A 27,568-nucleotide genomic window follows, 5' to 3' on the forward strand; every position below is an offset into this window, starting at 1 on the left:
GATATCCAGGGATACTAGGTATTCCCCCTCCTCCAGACCTGATATCACTGCCCTTAGGGACTCCATTTTGAACTTGAACTCCCTCAGAAAGGGGTTTAGTGATTTTAAGTTCAGAATGGGCCTGACCGAACCATCCGGTTTCGGCACCACGAAAAGGTTCGAATAGTAACCTTTGTTCTGCATGTGAGGTGGTACTGGCACAATGACCTGTGCCTCCACCAACTTCTGGACTGCTTCTTGCAGGACAGTCCTGTCTGCCAGCAGAGCTGGCAAGCCTGATCTGAAAAATCGGTGAGGAGGGAGATTTTGAAATTCCAGCCTGTACCCCTGGGACACAATATCTTGCACTCATGGGTCCAGGCTGGAGGACACCCAGACATGACTGAAATGTCTGAGTCTCGCTCCCACCGGCCCCACCACCGGGGCGTGCAGTCCACCGTCATGCGGAGGACTTTGGTGTACCTGAAGCAGGTTTTTGTTCCTAGGAACCTGCAGCCGCAGGTTTCTTGAATTTGGGCCGACCTCCCCGAAAGAAGGTGTTAGATGGCTTTGCCTTTCTGGGCTTGTTAGACCGAAAGGACTGTGATGTAACTGAAGAAAAGGGTTTCTTCGGAGCAGGTGTAGCTGAGGGAAGGAAGGGTGACTTACCAGCCGTAGCCGTGGATATCCACGCATCTAACGGTTCCCCAAAGAGAGCCTGACCTATTTAGGGTAGGGTCTCCACACTTCTCCTGGATTCCACGTCAGCAGACCACTGGCGCAACCACAGCCCTCGACGAGTTGATACCGACATGGAGGAAATCCCCGCAGCCATGGAACCCTGGTCCTTCATGGATTCTACCAGAAATCCTGCCGAATCCTGAATGTTACGTAAAACAATTCAACATCACATTTCTCCATAGTATCCAAGTCCTCAAGTAACGTGCCTGACCACTTTACTATAGCTTTGGCAATCCAAGCACTGGCAATAGTGGGACATAGTATTGCCCCAAAAGCCGCGTACATGATTTGAGCGTATTATCAATTTTACGATCAGCCGGCTCTTTTAAGGCGGTAGATCCTGGGACAGGTAAAACCACCTTTTTTGAGAGTCTGGATACTGACGCGTCAACAATAGGCGGGTTTTCCCATTTTTTTCTATCCTCTACCGGGAAAAGAAACGCTACCAAAACCCTTTTAGGTATCTGGAATTTTTTATCCGGGTTTTCCCAAGCCTTTTCAAATATAGCATTTAATTCCTTTGACGCAGGGAAGGTTAGCAAGGCTTTCTTATTTTCAGTGAAGTAAGCCTCCTCAACCTGCTCAGGTGTTGTATCAGCAATATTCAACACATCCTTAATAGCCTCTATCATCAACTGCACCCCTTTTGCAAGTGATGCAGCCCCCCGCAACACATCCCCATCACCGTCTGTAGTATCAGAGTCGGTATCTGTATCATCCTGCATGATATGAGTAAGAGCACGTTTATGTGAATATACAGCGGGGAGCCCTGAGGTACCAGAACTGGGCCACACTGCCACAGAGTTCTGTAAAACCTGAGTTGCAGATTCATTTTGTGCAACCCTATTTGAAATCTGAGAAATCAATAGATTTGATAGAGGATAACCACTCAGGCTCCCTTGCTGGAAACTGTGCTAAACCAGTGCAATCCTGATTACATGGATTGGGATCACCCTGAGGTATCCTCTGCAGCATATGACGAAGAGTCCCTGGACATTGCTTAATAGAGACCACATACACTCCACACACACACAAAGGGGAGGGCAGACAGAGTCTCACCCCCAAGAATGGCAAGAGAGACACAGACTGGAGCCAACCCACACACAGCGCTTTTAATATAAAGGGAGACCCCTTATCAGCGCTGACTGTGTACGTTAATAGGTTACACTGTTGTTTTGCAGCCTTCCCCCCCCCCCTTCTACAACCCCCTGGTACCGTGATAGATAGCTGGAGTTGCTGTGGAAGGACTTGCTCTTCACTGACAGCGCTGTGCAGGCAGGAAAATGGCGCTGAACGCTGCTGGGTCCACTCTGAGGAGAAGCTCCGCCCCCAAAATGTACCGCTGAGCCCCCTGGAACGCAGTTAAAACTGCACTCCTACCCTGATGCCGCCATCTTCACACCGGCCCCCAGCCTGTTAGGGGGATCGGTGACTCACTCGCCACAATCTTCAGCTCTGTAAGAGGGTGGCGGCATGCTGCTGGGGCGAGCGATCCCCTGCGGCGGAGAATGATCTATCCCCTCTGGAGCTGTGTCCAGTCAGCGGAGACAGTGGCTCAGACCCCGCAGGTGTACACATTGCTTACCCCCTCAGTCCCTCGCTGCCAGGGGGCTGTTGCCAGCAGCTTCCCTGTAAAATAATAAACTCTAAAAATAAACTTTACCAAGGAAACTCTGGAGAGCTCCCCTAGCTGTGACCGGCTCCTCCGGGCACATTTTCTAAACAGGAGGAGGGGCATAGAGGGAGGAGCCAGCCCACACTCTCAAACTCTTAAAGTGCCATTGGCTCCTGGTGGACCCGTCTATACCCCATGGTACTAATATGGACCCCTGCATCCTCTAGGACGTAAGAGAAAAATAGGCTGTATCCGATAAAACCAGGGGGTAAATACAGTATTATCACATCTCTAGAGTTTTGTGGATTAGAACGGGACCTGTGGAATTAGCGTTGTATGTAGGAAAATAGTTGAAGCTTGATACCTTGATTATGTTAGTTCTCATTAGACCAATAATAGGATTTTAATACCTACCGGTAAATCCTTTTCTCTTAAGGGGGGTACTCACGGAGCGATCGCTGCTTAAAATCTAAGCAATCTGACTAGATTGCTTAGATTTTAAGCACGATCGCTCCGTGTGTAGCCCCCTCAGCGATAGCGATGCGCAGCCCCGCGCATCGCTATCGCTGCTGCTAGATTGGCCTGCATGCAGGCCAATCTAGCGGGTCGCTCACTTCACCCGCTGGGTGAAGTGAGCGGCCCCCCCGTCTCCCCCCGCACGCTCAGCACAGATCGCGCTGTGCTGAGCGCCGGGAGAGATGTGTGCTGAGCGGTTCGCTCAGCACACATCTCTCTGACATCGGCCAGTGAGTACTGGCCTTTAGTCCGTAGAGGATGCTGGGGATGCTTCAAGAACCATGGGGTATAGACGGGATACGCAGGAGACATGGGCACACTATAAGACTTGAATGGGGCTCCTCCCTCTATGTCCCTCCTCCAGACTCCAGTTATAGGAACTGTACCCAGGGAGACGGACATTTAAAGGAAAAGGATTTATTTAATTACTTTAAAACGAAGGTGAGATACATACCAGCTCACACCTCAAACACGCCGTACAACATGGCATTCAACAACAACGCATGCAACGGCATGACCAACAACAGTCACAGAGTGACTGAACTCAACACAACATGAGCGTAACTATAACCAAACTGCAGATAGAGCCCGCACTGGGACGGGCGCCCAGCATCCTCTATGGACTAAGAGAAAAGGATTTACCGGTAGGTATTAAAATCCTATTTTCACATACGTCCTAGAGGATGCTTCAAGAACGATGGGGTTTATACCAAAGCTCTAGAACGGGCGGGAGAGTGCGGATGACTCTGCAGCACAGATTGATCAAACAAGAGGTCCTCCTCAGCCAGGGTATCAAACTTGTAAAACTTGTAAAACTCTCGATCAAGTAGCAGCTCGGCAAAGTTGTAACGCCGAGACCCCTCAGGCAGCCGCCCAGGATGAGCCCACCTTTCTGGTAGAATGGGCTTTCACCGATTGCGGTAATGGCAATCCTGCCGTAGAATGAGCCTGCTGAATCGTATTACAAATCCAGCGCGCAATAGTCTGCTTAGAAGCAGGAGCCCCAATCTTGTTGGGAGCCCACAGGACAAACAGAGCCTCTATTTTCCTAATCTGAGCCGTTCTGGTGACATAGATCTTCAAAGCTCTGACCACATCGAGAGACTTTGATTCCGCCAAGGCGTCAGTAGCCACTGGCACCACAATAGGCTGGTTCACGTGAAATGATGAAACCACTTTTGCCAGAAATTGCTGACGAGTTCTCAACTCCGCTCTATCAGCATGGAAGATTAAATAGGGGGTTTTGTGAGACAAAGCTGCCAACTCAGACACCCGCCTTGCGGACGCCAAGGCCAACAACATGACTACTTTCTAAGTAAGGAATTTTAACTCAACCTTGCGCAAAGGTTCAAACCAATGTGATTGCAGGAACTGCAACACCACATTAAGATCCCACGGTGCCACAGGAGGCACAAATGGAGGTTGGATGTGTAGCACGCCTTTCACAAAGGTCTGAACTTCTGGAAGGGAGGCCAATTCTTTCTGAAAAAAGATCGACAAGGCCGAAATCTGTACTTTAATGGAGCCTAACTTTAGGCCCGCCTCCACACCTGCTTGCAAAATATGGAGCAAACGCCCCAGCTGAAATTCCTCCATAGGAGCCTTCTTGGATTCACACCAAGACACATATTTTCTCCAAATACGGTGGTAATGCTTTGCCGTTACTTCTAGCCTGCAGAAGTGTGGGAATGACTTCACTGGGAATACCCTTTCGGGCTAGGATTTGGCGTTCAACCGCCATGCCGTCAAACGCAGCTGCGGTAATTCTTGATACACGCAAGGCCCCTGTTGCAACAGGTCCTCCCGAAGAGGAAGAGGCCAGGGATCTTCTATGAGCAACTCCTGAAGATCTGGATACCAGGCCCTTCTTGGCCAATCCGGAACAATGAGTATCGCCTGAACCCTTGTTCTTCTTATAATTTTTATTACCTTTGGAATGAGTGGAAGTGGAGGGAACACATATACCGACGGAAACACCCACGGTGTCACTAGGGCGTCCACCGCTATCGCTTGAGGCTCCCTTGACCTGGAACAATATCTCTGAAGTTTCTTGTTGAGGCGGGACGCCATCATGTCTACTTGAGGAATTCACCAACGACTTGTCACTTCTGCAAAGACCTCTCGATGAAGACCCCACTCTCTTGGATGGTGATCGTGTCTGCTGAGGAAGTCTGCTTCCCAGTTGTCCACTCCTGGAATGAAGACTGCTGACAGAGCGCTGGCATGTCTTTCCGCCCAGCGAAGAATCTTCGTGGCCTCGGCCATCGCCGCTCTGCTCCTTGTTCCGCCCTGGCGGTTTATGTACGCCACTGCTGTCACGTTGTCTGATTGAATCAAGACAGGCAGACCTCGAAGAAGATATTCTGCTTGCAGAATGCCGTTGTAAATGGCCCTTAATTCCAGAATGTTTATGTGTAGACAAGCTTCCTGCCTTGACCACTTTCCCTGAAAATTTCTTCCCTGTGTGACTGCTCCCCAACCTTGGAGGCTTGCATCTGCGGTCACCTGGATCCAATCCTGAATCCCGAACCTGCGTCCCTCCAGTAGGTGAGAACTGTGCAGCCACCACAGATTCTGGTCCTGGGAGATAGAATTATTTTCCGGTACATGTCCAGGTGAGACCCGGACCACTTGTCCAACAGGTCCCACTGAAACACCCTGGCATGGAGCCTGCCATACGGAATGGCCTCGTAGGCCGCCACCCAGCAAACGAGTGCATTGAAGAACTGACACCTTTGCTGGTTTCAGAATCTGTTTTACCATGTTCTGTATTTCCAGAGCCTTCTCCACTGGAAGAAAAACTCTCTGCAATTCTGTATCCAGAATCATACCCAGGAACGACAGCCGTGTCGTCGGATTCAACTGTGATTTTGGCAAATTTAGGAGCCATTCATGTTGTTGCAGAATCGTCAGTTAAAGGACAACATTTTTGAGCAATTGCTCCTTGGATCTCGCCTTTATGAGGAGATCGTCCAAGTACGGGATAATTGTGATTCCCTGCTTGCGCAGGAGAACCATCATTTCCGCCATTACTTTGGTGAAAATCCTCGGAGCTGTGGACAGACCAAACGGCAACGTCTGAAATTGGTAATGACAATCCTGAACAGCACACCTCAGGTAAGCCTGATGTGGAGGATATATGAGGACATGCAAGTAGGCATCCTTTATGTCGACCGACACCATAAAATCCCCCTCCTCAAGACTGGAGATCACTGCTCGGAGAGATTCCATCTTGAATTTGAATTTTTTTTTAGAAAGAAATTGAGGGATCTTAGGTTCAAAATCGGTCTGACTGAGCCATCCGGCTTCGGAACCACAAACAGGCTCAAATAAAAGCCTTCCCCCTGTTGTGACGGGGGTACCGTGACAATTACTTGATTTTGACACAACTTTAGTATCGCAGCGCATACTACCTCCCTTTCTATAAGAGAAGCTGGCAAGGCCGATTTGAAAAATCGGTGAGGGGGCACTTCTTGAAACTCCAATCTGTATCCTTGGGTTACTATTTCTACTATCCAAGGATCCAGGTCCGAGTGCACCCAGACCTGACTGAAAAGCCTGAGACGTGCCCCCACCGGTGCGGACTCCCGCAGAGAAGCCCCAGCGTCATGCGGTGGATTTGGTAGAAGCCGGAGAGGACTTCTGCTCTTGGGAACTTGCCACAGCCTGTGACCTTTTTCCCCTTCCTCTTGCAGCAAGGAAGGAGGACCCTCGTCCTTTTTTGAATTTATTGGGCCGAAAGGACTGCATCTGATAGTGAGGCGTTTTCTTTTATTGTGTAGGAACATAAGGTAAAAATGACGACTTACCCGCGGTAGCCGTAGACACCAGGTCAGTGAGGCCGTCACCAAACAGGACACTACTGTTAAACGGTAATGACTCCATCGCCTTCTTAGAGTCAGCGTCAGCATTCCATTGATGAATCCACAATGCTCTCCTTGCTGAGACTGCCATGGCATTGGCCCTAGATCCCAAAAGGCCAATATCCCTTACGGCTTCTTTTAAATATGCTGCAGTGTCCCTGATATGACCCAGAGTCAAAAGCACACTATCCCTGTCTAGGGTATCTATCTCAGATGACAAGTTATCTGCCCACTTTTCAATAGCGCTACTCACCCATGCCGAAGCAACGACAGGCCTGAGTAGCGACCCTGTAGTGACATAAATGGATTTTAGTGTATTTTCCTGCTTAAGGATCTTTTAGGGCTGCCGTGTCAGGAGACAGAAGCGCCACCTTTTTGGATAGACGCAACAAAGCTTTGTCTACCGTGGGGGTTGACTCCCACTTTTCCCTGTCCCCAAATGGAAACGGATATGTCACTGGAATTCTTTTGGGAACCTGAATCTTCTTGTCAGGATTTTCCCAAGCCTTTTCAAAAAGCGCATTCAGTTCATGAGAGGGAGGAAACGTTACCTCAGGTTTCTTTCCTTTATACATACAGACCCTTGTATCAGGGACAGCAGGGTCCTCTGTTATATGCAACACCTCTTTTATTGCCACAATCATGTACTGAATGCTCTTAGCCAGCTTTGGATTTAATCTGGCATCACTATAGTCGACACTGGAATCAGAGTCCGTGTCGGTATCTGTATCAGCTATCTGGGTAAATGCACGTTTCTGTGACCCCAAAGGGGTCTGAGCTTGTGACAAAGCATCCTCCATGGATTTCCTCCATGTCTGGTTCTTAGATTCAGATCTATCAAATCTCTTAGTCAACCGAGTCACATTTGCATTTAAAACATACCACATATTTACCCAATCATCCATCGGCGGCAGGGACGTGCAGTCAGGGGAGGCAGAGGAGGCAGTGCCTTCCCTGTCATTATTGACTAAAATAATATAAAGAAAATAGTTATGACACATATTCTGTGTCATAAGTAATTTCTTTATATAAGGCTAATCATTTTAATACTTAAAATTAATTTGGGAGGCACTGATAACAGTGCCTCCCGTTAACAATAGGAATAGGTTAAAAGCGGGGGGGCGGGGACAAGCACTGGGCTGTAAAAGCCCATTGAAAACATAGGCTAAAGCGGCACTTATAGAAGTGCCTCGTTGACAGGGGCAGGTTTACAGGCCACATCTAAACACGCCCCTGTCAGCGAGGCATATGTGATTGGGCAGTGGATCCGGTGCTGGATCCGCTGCTCCAATCACCCATACGCGGCGGGGTGAATCGGCGGCGGGAACCGGCCTTACAGCGGCAGTCCGGCCCGGAGGCAGCAGGGACAGAGCTGGAGAGGGTGAGCGTCGGCGGGACCCGGCACTACAGCGGCGGCTCCGGAGGCAGCAGGGACAGAGCTGGAAGAGGGTGAGCGTCGGCGGGACCAGGCACTACAGCGGCGGCCCCGGAGGCAGCAGGGATAGAGCTGGAGAGCATGTGGTGGCGGTGGCAGCCAGCGCTCTTAACTCACCTTCCTCCTCCTCCGCCGTCCTAGCAGCATCACTGGCGTCTACACTATCCCACACCGGGGGCCCAGGACCACCCAGGTAAGAGAGGGGGGCAGTTGGGCTGGGTGGGAAGGGACCCAGCACAATATTACATAAGTCCTGGAGTGCCATCCATCTCATCCCCTATATACACCCCATTTCCCCTATACACTGCATTTCTGGAGTAGCACCCAAGCGAGATGCAACATTGGGGTTTGTGCCGGACACACATATATATATATATATATATATATGTATAAAGCATCTGGTGTCCAGCACTCCATATATATGTATATTTATTATAGCAATGAGGAGGGTGCTGTGGCACTCACAGGACTTACCCGATCCCCGCCGACACAGATATTGGCCGATGCAGCCGGGACAGGGCGCAACGCCGGGGGGGGGGGGGGCTGTGCAGTGGGGGGAACACCAGCCATGCTGCATCTGCAGCATGGCTGTCGTTAACGAGGACCTCCCTCGTCCGAACATGTTCGGACAAGGGAGGGGGTCATTAACGATGCGCGGGAGCGCGCATTGTTAACGACATTAGGTGTACACACTGGACGAGATTGTGAAAGATTACGCTCAGATCGGCCATTCTGAGCGAGATCTTGCAGAATCTCGTGTAGTGTGTATGGCTCTATGGTCATAGCTGGACAATCCAAAGCTGGTCAATGTTTTATTTTAATAATTAAAATTTCCTCAGGACAACCAGGTGTCCATATAAGAATCTTACCTTAAATAGAATGGAGAGATAGAGACCCCCTCCGAAGTCATCACCACACTTTGTGCACACTTCGTCAGGGTCTAGTGACATCACGATTGCCGCTATGTGACGTAACTGGACCCCGACGGCATGTATACTTGTATGTCCTGAGGAAATTTTATTTATTAAAATAAAAACGTTGACCAGCTTCGGATTGTCCCGCTATGACTATGTGGACCAGATAAAGTCCTGCGAGTGCCGTACCACTCTCCTTATCGCTATCTGCATACTTCTGAGGGCACCCAGGCTTGTTTGTAAAACTGTATTGGGAGTGCCAGTCACCTGTCAATTGTGTGTGTGTGTGTGTGTGTGTGTGTGTGTGTGTGTGTATATATATATGTATGTATATATATATATATATATATATATATATCAAAAATCTCAGTGCCTCCCCAGCCAATGACCTCACTGCACGTCACTAATCAGCGGTGCCGACACGATCACTCTCACAGTATTTTCTGTCCCCACTCCAGCCTCCTCCTGGGAAGAGCACTCAGCCTCAGACATGTCGACACACACGTACCGACACCCACAACCACACTGGGGCTATAGGAGACAGGCCCACAACCAAGCCTGTAAGAGAGACACAGAAGGAGTTCTGCCAGCTCACAACCCAGTGCCTATCCCGGTACTGAAGCGAGTAAAAAGACTGCCCAGACCTGTTAGCGCTTTATATGCAAATAATTAGCACCAAATCACTTGTGCCCCCCCCGTTTTGCATCCTGTTACTTGTACAGTAGTGTGAGAGGCCAGGTTCAGCGTCTCTGCAGCTTCTGTGAAGAGAAAATGGCGCTGGTCAGAGCTGTGAGGGCTAAGCCACGCCCCCTTCATGGCGCGCTTCAGTCCCACTTAAATTACATATTTATACTGGCGGGGGTCCCCTAACTAGTGCCTAGGCACTGTTTTTACTTCTGCCAGTGCTGTTTGAGGGTCCAATGCTGCCCAGGGCGCCCCCTCCCCCCCCCCTGCGCCCTGCAGTGCCGTTCATATGTGGGAGCATGGCACGCAGCGCGACTGCTGTGCGGTACCTCAAACGCCTTCTTCTGCCGTCACTGAAGTCTTCTGATCTTCCTATACTCACTCAGCTTCTGTCTTCTGGCTCTGTGAGGGGTGTGACTGCGTGGCTCCGGGAACAAGTAGCTAGGCGCACCAAGTGATCGAACCTTCTGGAGCTAATGGTGTCCAGTAGCCTAAGAAGCAGAGCCTTTGAACTCAGAGAAGTAGGTCTGCTTCTCTCCCCTCAGTCCCACGATGCAGGGAGCCTGTTGCCAGCAGGTCTCCCTGAAAATAATAAACCTAACTAAGTATTTTTTCTGAGAAACTTTGGAGAGCTCCTCAGTGTGCATCCAGTTTCACTGGGCACAGAATCTAACTGGAGTCTGGAGGAGGGGCATAGAGGGAGGAGCCAGTTCACATCCATTCAAAGTCTTATAGTGTGCCCATGTCTCCTGCGGATTCCGTCTATACCCCATGATTCTTGAAGCATCCCCAGCACCCTCTAGGACGTATGAGAAACTAGGGAGATTTGTATGGATGCCTGTGTATAAACAGATGTAATTGATTTTGGCCCTCATTCCGAGTTGTTCGTTCGCTAGCTGCTTTTAGCAGCATTGCAAACGCTAGGCCGACGCCCTCTGGGAGTGTATCTTAGCTTAGCAGTATAGCGAACGAAAGGTTAGCAGAACTGCTACTAAATAATTCCTTGCAGTTTCTGAGTAGCTCCAGACCTACTCCTAGATTGCGATCACCTCTGTCCGTTTAGTTCCTGGTTTGACGTCACAAACACGCCCTGCATTTGGCCAGCCACTCCCCCATTTCTCCAGCCACTCCTGCGTTTTTACCTGGCACGCCTGCGTTTTTTAGCACTCTCCCTGAAAACGGCCAGTTTCCGCCCAGAAACACCCACTTCCTGTCAATCACACTACGATCACTCGAGCGCTGAAAAAACGTTGCTCAAGCTTGTATAAATCTACTAAGTTTTGTGTTAAATAACTAAGCACATGCGCGCTGCGTACCATGCGCATGCGCATTATCTACCTAATCGCTCCGTTGCGAAAAACGGCAATGAGCGAACAACTTGGAATGACCACCTTTGCACTCAGAGCTACAAAGCAGAAACAGGTAGCAAATTACAATGGAGTGCCTGAAGTTTTGGTGGCGGCCTGCAGGAGAATAGATCTTGGTGCACTGACAGCATAAGTATACAGTAAAGGTGAACTAGGACAACAACTTATAGCAAAGTGAACGAGGACAACAACTTATAGCAAAGTGAACTGGGACAACTACTTATAGCAAGGTGAACTAGGAGAACAACTTATAGCAAGGTGAACTAGGACAACAACTTATAGCAAAGTGAACTAGGACAACAATTTATTGCAAAGTGAACTAGGACAACAACTTATAGCAAAGTGAACTAGGACAACAATTTATTGCAAAGTGAACTAGGACAACAACTTATAGCAAGGCGAACTAGGACAACAACTTATAGCAAAATGAAGTAGGACAACAACTTATAGCAAAGTGAACTATGACAACAACTTATAGCAAGGTGAACTAGGACAACAACTTATAGCAAAGTGAACTAGGATAACAACTTATAGCAAAGTGAACTAGGACAAAAACTTATAGCAAGGTAAACTAGGACAACAAATTATAGCAAGGTGAACTAGAATAACAACTTATAGCAATGTGAACTAGGACAACAACTTATAGCAAGGTGAACTAGGACAACAACTTATAGCAAAGTGAACTAGGACAACAACTTATAGCAAAGTGAACTAGGACAACAACTTATAGCAAGGCGAACTAGGATAACAACTTATAGCAAGGAGAACTAGGACAACTTATAGCAAAATGAACTAGGACAACAACATATAGCAAAGTGAACTATGACAACAACTTATTACAAGATGAAATAGAATAACAATTTATAGCAAGGTGAACTAGGACAACAACTTACAGCAAAGTGAACTAGGATTAGCAAAGCGAACTAGGACAAACAACTTATAGTAAAGTGAACTAAGAAAACTTATATCAAAGTGAACTAGGACAACAACTGATAGCAAGGTGAACGCAAAGTGAACTAGGATAACAACTTATCGCAAGGGGAATTAGGACTACAACCCATAGCAAAGCGAACTAAGATAACAACTTATAGCAAAGTGAGCTAGGACAACAACTTATAGTAAGGTGAACTAGGATAACAAATTATAGCAAGGTGAACTAGGACAAACAACTTATATACAGAGGGCGAGTGGGGCTCATCCTCTGGATATACAGCTAGAGGTCCACTCGTTCTCCGCAGTAAATTTAAAATAAAAAAGTGAGCTAGGACAACAACTTATAGCAAAGTGAGCTAGGACAACAACTTATAGCAAGGTGAACTAGGATAACTACTTGTATCAAAGTGAATTAGGACAACAACTTATAGCAAGGTGAACTAGAACAACAACTTATAGCAAAGTGAACTAGGATAACATCTTATAGCAAGGGGAACTAGGACAACAACTTATAGCAAAGTGAACTAGGTTAACAACTTATAGCAAAGTGAACTGGGACAACAACTTATAGCAAAGTGAACTAGGACAAACAACTTATAGCAAAGTTAACTAGGACAACCACTTATAGCAAGGTGAACTAGGACAACAACTTAAAGCAAGGTGAACTAGGACAACAACTTATAGCAAGGGGAACTAGGACAACAACTTATAGCAAGTTGAACTAGGACAAACAACTTATAGCAAAATGAATTAGGACAACAACTTATAGCAAGGTGAACTAGGACAAACAACTTATAGCAAGGTGAACTAGAACAACTACTTATAGCAAGGTGAACTAAGACAACTACTTACAGCAAGGTGAACAAGGACAACAACCTAAAGCAAAGTTAACTAGGACAACAACTTATAGCAAAGTGAACTAGGACAAAAACTTATAGCAAGGTGAACTAGGACAACAACTTTTAGCAAAGTGTACTAGGACAACTACTTATAGCAAAGTGAACTAGTATAACAACTTATAGCAAGGTGAACTAGAACAACTTATAGCAAGGTGAACAAAATTAACAACTTATAGCAAGGTGAACTAGAATAACAACTTAAAGCAAGGTGAACTAGGACAACAGCTTCTAGCAAAGTAAACCAGGATAACAACTTATAGCAAAGTGAACCAGGATAACAACTTATAGCAAAGTGAACTAGGATAACAACTTATAGTAAGGTGAACTAGGATAACAAATTATAGCAAGGTGAACTAGGACAAACAACTTATAGCAAGGTGAACTAGGACAACAGCTTATAGCAAGTGACAAAAGAAGTGGCAAAAGGTCACATAAATCAGACAGAGAACACTCTTAAGGCCCATATAGACGGGCCGATGCAGGAGAGATGTGTGCTGAGCGAACCTATCGCTGAGGGGGGTACACACGGAGCGATAATGCTGAAATTCTAAGCAATCTAGTCAGATTGCTTAGAATATCGCTCGGTGAGTACCCCCTTTAGACAAAAACAAGAAGGGGTCAGAAACACAGGAGCAAAACAATAGGACGGTGTCCTGGAGCAGGGAAGAAGGAATGAAGCTGGAGCTGTAATTGGCAATGAGTCATCATCACTACCTGTTAATACCAGAATGGACCAAGAAAACTGATGGCATGAGTGTGCAGTCAGCATAATGTACAGCCGTGTAGCAGCAGATGATCCAAAGCATCCGGGGTGTAGAGCAACCAGCACTGACCCAGAGACAGTAAACTGCCACGTTCTAACAGATGCATTATCTGTAGCTGTGTACGCTGGGCTCTAAAGTATACACAGTACAAATAAAGACGCAAGATTATTACACAAAACTGACTTGCTTTTCAATGCAAAAAGGTTCATCAATTATTATCTAGGCTTTCTATCATCACTGTGATTACACATTTAAGTATATAATGTAGGGTGGATTATTATTCATGACTCCAAAGCATTATTTTGTATTTACTAATTATAAATATCTTTACCTGATCCAAGACAATGCATGGATGCTAGCGCCATGATGTTCTCTGTGATATTGGTTACTGGGGTATATCCAACAGTGTGTAGAGGGATTTCCATCTCACTGAGGAGATCATTTGGTGCTCCTTCGTAATGCTTGTTTGGCATGAGTAAAACAAGAAGCAGCCATATTAACGACCAGATTACTGGGTAGAAGATTTCCTGTAATAGTAAAGAAATAGAAACACTTGGAGTCTCGAGTAAAAGGCACATACACAGGAACAACTTTTATTTATGAATGATGTATTAATTACAGCTGGAAGCAATTTATTAACCTTACAACAATTAATGTGTATAGAAAGTTGCTGACCATTCCAGAATTGCCACCATCAGGGGGTACAGCCAATGCGAATGAACAGGCCCGGGTTCAGAAGGGGCCCCTCAGTGTACCAATGATTTTACCTGTGAACTGCCTATTATCTACAGATAGCTTGCTATCAGAATCATCAGCACGCTGCAGGCCCATGTCATAGCCTGATGTTCTATTGCTGTATATCACTACCTATATATGGGTCGGGTGAGAGGCTGGGGAGGGGGGCGGGAGGATGAGGAGGGCCCTGTCTGTTTCATCTGTACTTCTGTACTGGGCCCCATAATTTCTGATGGCAGTGCTGCATACCAAATTTGACTCTTATACATGTAGATACATTTATTTTCCCTACTGAACGGCGACATGTCAACGCCATTTTCATTCAATTCAATCTTGCACTTACCGCTACAAATGTGTAGAAACATTAAGATACTGTACATCCAGAAATGTATTTCTCGTTTCATCTCTGAAGCTTCATATGTACATTGCTATTCTGACAGTCAATTTAATCATTTTAATGTCTACCTGCCTGATCTATCAGATGTCGTAAAGCAAATGCAATGTCAACGGTCACCAATAAACCACACTAACAGAGCACCACAGGATATGGAGATTGTGCATTGAATGAGCTGTATTTATTACATGTGGAATGGTTGTCTACAGCAAAGTACGCACCTTAACCTGCTCTATCCACTTATTTTGTTTAATTAATTATACCTGACAAAAAAGGTACACTAGTACACCTACCCTGCACTTTGCTAGGAACACCATTACTGTCAAATAAGCAAGATGTAGGACATATAGGTCTGTGTATCAAAGGCAGTTAGAGTAAGTGCTTCTGCCTATTTATGAAGCCTCACAGCGGCAGCAGACATCGCCGGGTATTACCACTATGGCTGTCCTCCTATGCCATTGTCATGTAATAGAAGATGTGTGGGGAAGAAAATGGTTTATTATTCACACTGACCATTTTTATTTTAATTACGAAAAAAGTATTTATATTTATTATTGAGTTTGAACTGTAAGCCTAAGAGCAGGCGAATACGGATCACAAATGAGCAGGAGGTACCCCAATTGGCCTGCTAATTGGTAAATCATTACAGCCAGCCACTAAGGAGCTGTGCATTGTTCATCTGCAATGGGGAGTTATTTTTTTTGTTGTTAACCACTGCACTACAGAGGGCGAGTGGGGCTCGTCCTCTGGATATACAGCTAGAGGTCCACTCGTTCTCCGCAGTAAATTTAAAATAAAAAAGTTGCTATCTTTCCTCCACTGGTCCTAATGACCAGTTTGGTGTCCTGGCAGTTGAATGAATGAAAAAGTCCCTCTATCTCTCCAACCCAACCACTAAGAAATATTAGCGGACCCTTGTTTGGAAGAGGGGAGTCCCCAAACTATGGCCCTGACTCAGAGATGGACGCATATACGATATCCCGGACAAATGCCTTACTCCAACCTATCCTCAATGCTGCTGCACAGCTCATCTTCTCCTACAAATGCATACCCTCCAACAAATCTGTAGGTCTATGGCTACGCAGACTGGACGCGGCAGTAGGCACGTAGGCGCCATGTTTTGTATGTTAGTGTTTGAATACAGCACATGTGCAGTCTGCTAATAATCGCTCAGTTCCGTGGAACATCGGCTTTGCGTCCATCTCTGAATCAGGCCCTATGTGACCCCCGATAGAGATTATTGCCTGGTAATAGGCGAGATCATAATGCAAAATCTCCTGCACTACAGAAAAATTATGGAGTCGAGGGATGGGGGTGAACTAAGACAAACAACTTATAGTAAAGTGAACTAAGAAAACTTATAGCAAGGTGAACTAGAATAACAACTTATATCAAAGTGAACTAGGACAACAACTTATAGCAAGGTGAACGCAAAGTGAACTAGGATAACAACTTATCGCAAGGGGAACTAGGACTACAACCTATAGCAAAGCGAACTAGGATAACAACTTATAGCAAAGTGAACTAGGACAACAACTTATAGCAAAGTGAGCTAGGACAACAACTTATAGCAAAGTGAGCTAGGACAACAACTTATAGCAAGGTGAACTAGGACAACAACTTGTATCAAAGTGAATTAGGACAACAACTTATAGCAAGGTGAACTAGAACAACAACTTATAGCAAAGTGAACTAGGATAACATCTTATAGCAAGGGGAACTAGGACAACAACTTATAGCAAAGTGAACTAGGATAACAACTTATAGCAAAGTGAACTGGGACAACAACTTATAGCAAAGTGAACTAGGACAAACAACTTATAGCAAAGTTAACTAGGACAACCACTTATAGCAAGGTGAACTAGGAAGACAACTTAAAGCAAGGTGAACTAGGACAACAACTTATAGCAAGGGGAACTAGGACAACAACTTATAGCAAGTTGAACTAGGACAAACAACTTATAGCAAAATGAACTAGGACAACAACTTATAGCAAGGCGAATTAGGGCAAACAACTTATAGCAAAGTGAACTAGGACAACAACTTATAGTAAGGTGAACTAGGACAAACAACTTATAGCAAGGTGAACTAGGACAACTACTTGTAGCAAGGTGAACTAGAACAACTACTTATAGCAAGGTGAACTAGGACAACAACTTATAGCAAAGTGAACTAGGACAACAATTTATTGCAAAGTGAACTAGGACAACACCTTATAGCAAGGCGAACTAGGACAACAACTTATAGCAAAATGAAGTAGGACAACAACTTATAGCAAAGTGAACTATGACAACAACTTATAGCAAGGTGAACTAGGACAACAACTTATAGCAAAGTGAACTAGGATAACAACTTATAGCAAGGTGAACTAGGACAACAACTTATAGCAAAGTGAACTAGGACAAAAACTTATAGCAAGGTGAACTAGGACAACAACTTTTAGCAAAGTGTACTAGGACAACTACTTATAGCAAAGTGAACTAGTATAACAACTTATAGCAAGGTGAACTAGAACAACTTATAGCAAGGTGAACAAAATTAACAACTTATAGCAAGGTGAACTAGGACAACAGCTTCTAGCAAAGTAAACCAGGATAACAACTTATAGCAAAGTGAGCTAGGATAACAACTTATAGTAAGGTGAACTAGGATAACAAATTATAGCAAGGTGAACTAGGACAAACAACTTATATACAGAGGGCGAGTGGGGCTCATCCTCTGGATATACAGCTAGAGGTCCACTCGTTCTCCGCAGTAAATTTAAAATAAAAAAGTTGCTGTCTTTCCTCCACTGGTCCTAATGACCAGTTTGGTGTCCTGGCAGTTGAATGAATGAAAAAGTCCCTCTATCTCTCCAACCCAACCACTAAGAAATATTAGCGGACCCTTGTTTGGAAGAGGGGAGTCCCCAAACTATGGCCCTGACTCAGAGATGGACGCATATACGATATCCCGGACAAATGCCTTACTCCAACCTATCCTCAATGCTGCTGCACAGCTCATCTTCTCCTACAAATGCTAACCCTCCAACAAATCTGTAGGTCTATGGCTACGCAGACTGGACGCGGCAGTAGGCACGTAGGCGCCATGTTTTGTATGTTAGTGTTTGAATACAGCACATGTGCAGTCTGCTAATAATCGCTCAGTTCCGTGGAACATCGGCTTTGCGTCCATCTCTGAATCAGGCCCTATGTGACCCCCGATAGAGATTATTGCCTGGTAATAGGCGAGATCATAATGCAAAATCTCCTGCACTACAGAAAAATTATGGAGTCGAGGGATGGGGGTGTCTACCCTCAACCGAGCATCTATAAAATTAGGGGTACCCATTTTAGAAAGGGGGGTCCCCAATTTCAAATGATGGGTTCTCTTAGTACTTATTGTTTAGTGATCACCTATGTGCTCTCTCATTCCCATGATGACAAAGCAGACCTAATGACTGTCTATCTAGACCAGAGGTTCCCAACCACGATCCTCAAGGCACACTAACAGTCCAGGTTTTAAGGATAGCCATACTTGAGCACAGGTGACTTAATTAGTACCTCAGTAATTTTGATTTAACTATCTGTGCTCAAACATGTATATCACTAAAACCTGCACTGTAGTGTGCTTTGAGGACAGAGGTTGGTAAACACTGATACCCCTATTACACCAACCAGCATATAACACGGGTTATTGCACATGATTGTGCATAACCCGTGTTGCTACCTGGTGTAAAAGGGCCAAGTTGGAATAATCTGGGTCGAGTGACCCGGTATTCTAACTCGGGTAGCTTGCAGGGTTCATCACAGGTTCAACCCGGCAAGCAGTGCTGTGTAAACGGAAGCCAGGTTGATGCGACCTGCTTCCCATTTACACTGTATGGAAGGGCTGTGCTGGAAGATCATGTGATCTCCCAGCACCACCCCCGCCGCGTCACCAGCACCATCACCAACCCGGCAATATGCCGGGGTTGGTGACTGCAGACGGAAAGGGGGCTGACGCAGGTCGCAGCCGGGTAACACCCGTGTCAGGCTCCCGGCTGTGAACCGCGTTGTAGGTGTAGAAGGGGTATGATCTAGACACTGTAGACCTTCTATACCACACCCGCACACACTACATTATACTACACAACACTGCGCACAGCATTGACAGCCGTCTGTAAGCCCACCTGCTCCCCCTACACATCATTGCCAGCCGTTTGCAGGCTACCCACTCTCCTCACACAACATCGGCTGTGTTAAAAAAAAAAATCCCCTCCAGCAGGAATTTTTTTGGAAAATACCACACAATCAATTTTTTAAAATTGGATACTGCAGGTATCGCGAGTGCGCATACCCATGGTAATACAAAATTGGTTGAGAGGTACCCGTATTTTTTTGTGGGCAAAACCTCGCGGCCATATAAATATGCCAAATAGAATACTGCTATTTGCTATTTTGTAAAGGAGGATTTTTGGCGAAACAAGAATCACACAGTTCTTTGTGGTCTTTATAAAATGAAAAGTAAAAAAAAATCATGTTAGCTTTTGGTTCCCTTTCTTAAAATTCAACGAAAAACATTTTCGTCATTTGGGTCACATTTTTTTAATGCGTTTGGATGAGTAAAAAAGACTAACAGTATTTTCTGAACTGTACTGTGTGACTACAGTATATAAAAAAAAAAATTAGTGATTTTATATTGGAATGTGACAAACGTAGTATTAGAAAATAGCCTCAGCACAAGGGTGACAAAGAGTCTATATAGTCCTGAAAATAGATTTTCTATCACCACAACATCACTGAATTGTTTTATTGGTGGGTATACAACAAGGACGTGAAGTCAGGGGAGGCAGTGCCTCCCCTGTCATTAATGATTAAAATAATACAAAGAAGATACTTATGACACATATTTTGTGTTATAAGTATTATCTTTATATTATCCTAATCATTTTAGTACCTTAAATTGGTTTGGGAGGCACCAACAGCAGTGCCTCCCGTTGGCAATTGGAACAGGATTAAGCGGGGGGCGGGGCCAGGCACTTGGGCTATAAAAGCCCATTAAAAACAATGGTGAAAGCGGCACTTCTATAAGTGCCTCGTTGACAGGGACACCACGCCTATGTCAGCGAGGCAGCTGTGATTGGACAGCGGATCCAGTGCTGGATCCGCTGTCCAATCACCCATACGCGGTGGCAAAAGTGGTGGCAGGGCCCAGCAGTGACTGGCATTGGAGCCGTCAGGGCTATAGCAGCGGGGGTCCTGGAGGCAGTGGTGGTGTGCATGCAGCGGAGGCGACGGAGGACAGTGCTCTTTCCTCTCCCTCCCAGCCAGCAGCAACGGCACTGTCCCGGACACCCAGGTGAGACAGGGGGCCGCTGGGCTGGGTATTGCACTGATTTTATAGATATATATATATATGTTTTGGAAAGAGGCACTCAAACAACAGAAATATATGAAAAAAAGTCTTATAAATTTATTTTCACCCAAAGACGGGCATTTCAAATAGGATCACGAGTGATGGTGGCTCAGCATAAAATCTTGAACATAATTCACAATGTGCACAGCACTACAGAGTGCTTTTTGATGAAAAAAAGTGTTTGCTCATTAGAAGGACATGAAAAATCAAACCAGTCAGTCCGTCGACCTCGGTCCCGTATGGACCGTTCAAGACCCGCACATCTTATTACTGTCACCTTCCACTTTCTAGAGCTATCTGCAAGCAGACACATAGCAGACACAGCCAGCTTTATACCCATCATAGTTATCATTACTTACTGCAGCTGATCACAATCACCAATTCAAACACCCGCGGCGTGCGTCTCACCTCAATGCGCATGTACCAAATACACCCTCACACATCCACTTACTACGTCACCGCGCCGGAGCGTTCATGCGTTCCACAGCGCTAAGGGTTTCCGGGTACAGCACGTGATCACCACGCCTGCCAATGCCGCACACGCCTGTGCGCTCCACGGCTTGGAAGACTTCCGGGTGTCACGTAGCACAACTAACTCACCGCCACAACTGACGGGACATTATTCACCAACATATAAATAAACAGGGCTGTTGCCATGACTACCCCGTGACGTGCACATCAGACCACCGCCTCCATGTCACATCACGAGGAATCGCATAGGCACTATCACCCAAACCGTGTTATATCAGTAATATGTACACTTAAGTACACGAATTCAGCAAGAACAAATTGTACATTGTGAGAAGCAAGGTAGCACATCAACGCAGGTGTGAGGGACATGATCATACAGCTTGAAACCAGTAACAAAATCAATACCTACATTATTAATGATATATTACATCAAAGCATTAATCAATGCATAACTTAATGCTATATGTCACAGAGTGTCTGCTTGCAGAATAAACTACCGGATAGTGATCCCATTCCAAAATGCTACGTGCAAACCATAACAACCACAATTAATGAACACATAACATTTTAAATAATATTACATGAGATAATGAACCCTAATAGGGTGCCAATTACACGCAGAACAAGTTAAAGTGTCCAGCTATAACTCAACACTATAAAAAGCACCGAAAGTTATTACTCTCATTCAAGCCCTTAGGGGACTTAGTGTTCGATGAATGAATCCACCGGGATTGAGTTTGAAGTAGCTTTCTTCCTCGGTCTCCACCCCTATCCAACTTAGGAATATGATCTATGATCATGCACTTTAATGTTGCAAGTTGATGTCCATTTTGAAAAAAATTCCGAGCCACCGGCTTGTCACTCTTTTGGTTAAAGATTGCCTGTCGAATAGAGAGACGATGGTTCGCCATCCTTTCTCTAAATGTGGTAGTGGTCTTGCCCACATAATAGAGTCCACATGGGCATATTAAAATATAAACAACAAAGTTCATTGTGCATGTAACTTGATGTTTAATTGAATTTTTTTTTACCCGTATGCAGATGAGCAAACACTTTTCCCATTAGCATACTGTTGAATGTTGTACATCCAGAGCACCTAAAACAGCCCATCCTACGAGTGGTGAGCCAAGTGTCCCTTGATTTTGTGCTAAAATTCTTCATGGGTTGCATCAGTATTTGTTTCAGATTAGGGCCCCTGGAAAAAGATATTAATGGCTTCTTCACAACCTTTTGGAATGCTTTGTCAGTGGCAATGATAGGACAATGTTTTTTCACCGAACTTGCAAAAATTGGTGCATTGATAGCGTATTGGGTAGTAACCACCATTCTATCCAATGTTTTTACACCTGGAGGTTTTTGTCTCCCCTCACAGATAAAACGTGCCCTTTTAAGGGCCTTTTTGATCACTCCTGATCCATACCCTCTTTCCCTAAACCTGGTCGCCATTTCAACAAGTTGTAATTCACGTAAATCAGATTGTGTATTATTGCGCATTACACGCAAAAACTGAGAAATTGGCAAACCATTTTTGAGGGAACCAGGGTGGTGGCTTGTAGAGTATAAGAACTTATTTCTATCTGTGCTTTTACGGTACAAAGTAGTCCCTAGCCGATTACCATCCCTGAACACCAAAACGTCAAGAAACTCTATCCGGTCAGACTGAACATTAAATGTAAAACGAATAGGGCTAGAGAGCCCATTTAGCTCCGACACCATTTCCTTAAAACTTTCACAAGTACCCTTCCGTATGATAAAAATATCATCGATGTATCTATAATAGTGCAGAATGCTGGGACCGAATCTGGGATAGATGTTATCTTCTTCATATTGTGACATAAATATGTTGGCCGCACAAGGCGGCCAACATATTAAGGGCCAACATAAATAAGGGCCGCACAAGGCGGAGTAAATGGAAGAAGGGGAAGAAGAAGGAGGAGATGATTGTTAACAATGTATTTAATTTGTCAAAACACATATTAGGGGTGGCGATAGGGCCAAAACATTATTAATCAAAGAAGCTCGGTGGATCACCAGGTTGGGTACTACCTCCCCTGGTGGTCTCAATGAGAAGATTAATTGGAATACACTTGTGTAAATTATACTTAACCCTGTATGTTCTGTATTTTTTCCTTAATATAGGCTAATTTAACTATGGGTATGTTAGGTCTAATGTTTTTGTTTTGCCATATTTGGGATGGTTTTATGTTTATGCTTTACTTCTCCAGGTAATGCCTTTGGTGCACTATACTTGTTTTGTTTTGGTTTATGGTATGTTTTGTTTATGTGTTTTTTTAATCAGTGTGCCGTTCGTTCTCTTTCCCCCCCGGCAGATCCCTCCCTCATCCAGTAATGTATGCCCGTCAGTGATGGTCCGCAGCGCTGGTCATAGCTGGAACGCATGCGGCTGTTCCCTTGGCAACCGCTGAGCTGGCGCCTGGATATGACGTGGCGTTTGCAGCCTTAGGAAATTGGACGCGTTGGCGGAAGTGCTTGGACGGTGACACCGGTGGTATGGGTCTCTACTTAAGTGGGTAAGTGTGCTCACTTTTATTGTGGTGTTTATTCTGAGGACGGGGCTTGCTGCTCCTGAAACGTTAATTCTTTTAAATACACCTTTATACTCTCAAACAATCTCCGAGTGCTGTTATTGCTGGATCTTTATCTTTGATGAGGACATGCACCGGAGGAAGCTGATGCTACGTATGTGAGTGCCGGTATACACTGGATGGATATATATATATATATAAAAAAAAAATCAGTGCCTCCTCAGTCTATGATCTCACCGCACATCACACCATACCCTTCAACTGTACCTTTTTGGCAGACACAGTACCTTTTTTTATGGTCTGTACCGATTTTTGACTCTCCCAATTTCCATTGAAAGTATAGGAAAAGGGGCGTGTTCACAGCCCCTTTACCCATGGCCACGCCCCTTTTCCTAATGTGTACCGATTTTTATGTGTAAAATGTTGGAGGGTATGGTATACAATGTACCCTTTCTCATGCTGATAGAAACTTCCACTTTACTTAGTGTTAACTTTCCACTGCACTAGGCGAACTTGATTCACTCCCGATCAGTTTTTGGGATATTATCTATATGAGCTAGGGATTATAGTAGTATCTGGAAAAAAAAAGTCTGAGTGCAGCTAATCCAAAATTGCCATTTGAAATGTCATAATGGTCATTATGGTCCCATCGGCAAATTGTTCCATTTAAATGCCACAGTGGAGTATTTTAATGTAGCAAATTTCCTTCATACTACTATTTTAGTACTCTACCAAAACTGCCATAGAACAAGAGAACTCTTGCACTTGGTCATGGAGTCAATTTTAAATGTATCAAATTTTGTCTGGAGAGTTTCCAAGCTTTTGAGGACATGCCAACTGCCCTGCAATGAAGCACTTTTGCAATTTAACACTTAGAGAACTGTATAATTTTTTATAGCAGATACATGTCCCTATCCATTCACTACTGTTTATTTTACTGGCTTTAAATTGCACTGCATAATAAGCTAAATGTCTTGTTTGCTGCTCCTCTCTGTAGCTTATACAAAGAGAAACGATAACGCAGACAGTAGCTTCTGTAATATGAACTAATGTGTTCCACATCTCACGCTGTTACCAAGAGAGTATAACTAATACTGTGCTCAGAGGAGGGGGCTGGACAGTGCAAAGCTAAAAATGGATTGTACCTGAGTTCAGCTGTCTGATCAACAAATACAACACATTAACTCTTCTGTCAAAGGAGAGGGCAAGGTTTGAAAGTTCAGTCTAGTAACACGGTGGCTTCTTCCCTATATTAAAAAGCATTCAGTTTAATTTACTTAATGAACAAGGCCAAACTAACATTGGTTTAGCTCAGACTGAAAGCAGTACATCATTGTATGCTTTGGTACACTCTTATCTGGCTAGAACTTTCATGTGAAAGTATGCTAAATCGCATTTCTTTGGCAAATGTGCAGGGCCGAAACTAGGGGGGGGCTAGGGGGGCAGGCGACCTGGGCGCCGGATTGGAGGGGGCGCCAAGACCCCCTAACACCCGCCGCGGCACTTTTAAACCCCCTTCTCCCGAGTGCCCAGCTCGGGGGGCGGGGTTTCGCGGAATGACGCGATTGCGTTGTGACGTCACGGCGCAAACGCGTCATTCCACGAAACCCCGCCGGAGGAGGGAAAAGGGGGAGCCGCGCAGACGAGGAGGGAGAGGCGGCTGAAGAGCGGCGAGAACCGCTTCAAATGTAAGTCAGCCCCTCTCCCTTCCTCTCTCTCTCTCTCTCTCTCTCCCTCCACCACCTGCCGCAATGTGTAAAATGGGGACCTGTGCCTGCCGCAATGTGTAAAATGGGGACACTTTTTCCTGCCGCAATGTGTAAAATGGGGACACTTGCCAGCGTACTGTGTAAAATGGGGACCTGTGCCTGCCGCAATGTGTAAAATGGGGACACTTGCCAGCGTACTGTGTAAAATGGGGACCTGTGCCTGCCGCAATGTGTAAAATGGGGACACTTGCCAGCGTACTGTGTAAAATGGGGACCTGTGCCTGCCGCAATGTGTAAAATGGGGACACTTGCCAGCGTACTGTGTAAAATGGGGACCTGTGCCTGCCGCAATGTGTAAAATGGGGACACTTTTTCCTGCCGCAATGTGTAAAATGGGGACACTTGCCAGCGTACTGTGTAAAATGGGGACCTGTGCCTGCCGCAATGTGTAAAATTGGGACACTTGCCAGCGTACTGTGTAAAATGGGGACCTGTGCCTGCCGCAATGTGTAAAATGGGGACACTTTTTTCTGCCGCAATGTGTAAAATGGTGACACTTTTTCCTGCCGCAATGTGTAAAATGGGGACACTTTTTCCTGCCGCAATGTGTAAAATGGGGACACTTGCCAGCGTACTGTGTAAAATGGGGACACGTGCCTGCCGCAATGTGTAAAATGGGGACACTTTTTCCTGCCGCAATGTGTAAAATGGGGACACTTGCCAGCGTACTGTGTAAAATGGGGACACGTGCCTGCCGCAATGTGTAAAATGGGGACACTTTTTCCTGCCGCAATGTGTAAAATGGGGACACCTGTCTGCCGCAATGTGTAAAATGGGGTCACCTGTCTGCCGCAATGTGTAAAATGGGGACACTTTTTCCTGCCGCAATGTGTAAAATGGGGACACCTGTCTGCCGCAATGTGTAAAATGGGGTCACCTGTCTGCCGCAATGTGTAAAATGGGGAATGGGGACACTTGCCTGTCGTACTGTGTAAAATGGGGACACTTTTTCCTGGATATGAAATTTATGTTAGAAAAGGCAATTTTTCAGGTAAAAAAGTTCTGAAAGAGATATATATATATATAATATTTTTATTAATTTATTTATTTATTTTAATTTTTTTTTAATTATTTTTATTTATTTATTGTAAAATAATTTTATTTTTTTTGCGGGGGGGGGGGGGGGGTGTCAAATGACTACCTTGCCCCGGGTGACAAAAATCCTAGTTTCGGCCCTGCAAATGTGGGCACACATAGACCAACTGATCAGATCTGGACAATGGACATCATTACCATGCTGATGAAATAGTCAGCTCACCAGGTTCTTCAGCATGCACCATTGAAAAAAAATCTAAAACTAACTTTAGATAAACATAAAGATCATTTGCAAAAGAAGAAAACGTACACCTGTGGTACAAGATTATTCACTATAAATGTAAGTGGTTCTGATCACTATTTAATGATGAAACCATTGAAGCCTTGTTTTATCCTTCCACATCAAGGATCCCTTATTCTGCATCCTCAGAGAATGCAAAATGTGACAACCTATATTTTTAAATGGAATTTTGTACTTTTCAGTAGCACTTACTAACTGTAAAAGCAGAAGTACTTACTAACTATAAAAGCAATGGCCCTCATTCCGAGTCGTTCGCTCGGTAATTTTCTTCGCATCGCAGTGAAATTCCGCTTAGTACGCATGCGCAATATTCGCACTGCGACTGCGCCAAGTAATTTTACAATGAAGATAGTATTTTTACTCACGGCTTTTTCTTCGCTCTGGCGAACATAGTGTGATTGACAGGAAATGGGTGTTACTGGGCGGAAACACGGCGTTTTCGGGGCGTGTGGATAAAAACGCTACCGTTTCCGGAAAAAACGCAGGAGTGGCCGGAGAAACGGGGGAGTGTCTGGGCGAACGCTGGGTGTGTTTATGACGTCAAACCAGGAACGACAAGCACTGAACTGAACGCAGATGCCGAGTAAGTCTGAAGCTACTCTGAAACTGCTAAGTAGTTTGTAATCGCAATATTGCGAATACATCGGTCGCAATTTTAAGAAGCTAAGATACACTCCCAGTAGGCGTAGGCTTAGCGTGAGCAACTCTGCTAAATTCGACTTGCGAGCGATCAACTCGGAATGAGGGCCAATGAATAAACAAAATTAAATGATATTTAATAAGAAAAATATAATGCAAATAATACAATAGTAATAATAAAAAAGGAAAAAAGATTGCAAACTGGATCAATTTGGGCACAAATTTGTGACTTCCTCAGTGTATTTTCTCTGAAAGAATGAATGAAGCAGCCAATGTGCTCAGTACTGTGCATTTTCTCAGCTTCATACATTCTTATTGAAAGAATCATCTGAGGAAGACAAAAAACAGTGGCAAAAAGCTTCTGGATTAGCAATCACACAGAAGGCCATCACTGAAATAGTTTTCAGTATTTCATTTTTATTATTTGCTAGCTGAAGTACCTGGCGTTGCCAGGGTTACATTTTCCAGTCATTAAGCTATCAATGAGTTGGATGTAATGTCACCCATACATTAGGATGACTCGCATTAGGGGGGTAATTCCAAGTTGATCGCAGCAGGAATTTTGTTAGCAGTTGGGCAAAACCATGTGCAC

The 27,568-nt window shown here is 45.1% G+C and overlaps 1 protein-coding gene across 3 annotated transcripts in view; it reads right to left on the reverse strand.

The window, feature by feature from the left end:
- Positions 1-27,568, reverse strand: part of ABCA5 (ATP binding cassette subfamily A member 5) — a 339,361-nt gene that overhangs the window by 201,572 nt on the left and 110,221 nt on the right. For all 3 annotated transcript variants that reach the window (XM_063961135.1, XM_063961134.1, XM_063961136.1), the window contains one exon: positions 14,042-14,237. In XM_063961135.1, coding sequence (XP_063817205.1) covers positions 14,042-14,237 — 196 coding nt within the window. The remainder of the gene's footprint in view (positions 1-14,041; positions 14,238-27,568) is intronic.

This window comes from Pseudophryne corroboree, chromosome 3, assembly GCF_028390025.1.
Source record: "Pseudophryne corroboree isolate aPseCor3 chromosome 3, aPseCor3.hap2, whole genome shotgun sequence".
NCBI classification, from domain to species: Eukaryota; Metazoa; Chordata; class Amphibia; order Anura; family Myobatrachidae; genus Pseudophryne; species Pseudophryne corroboree.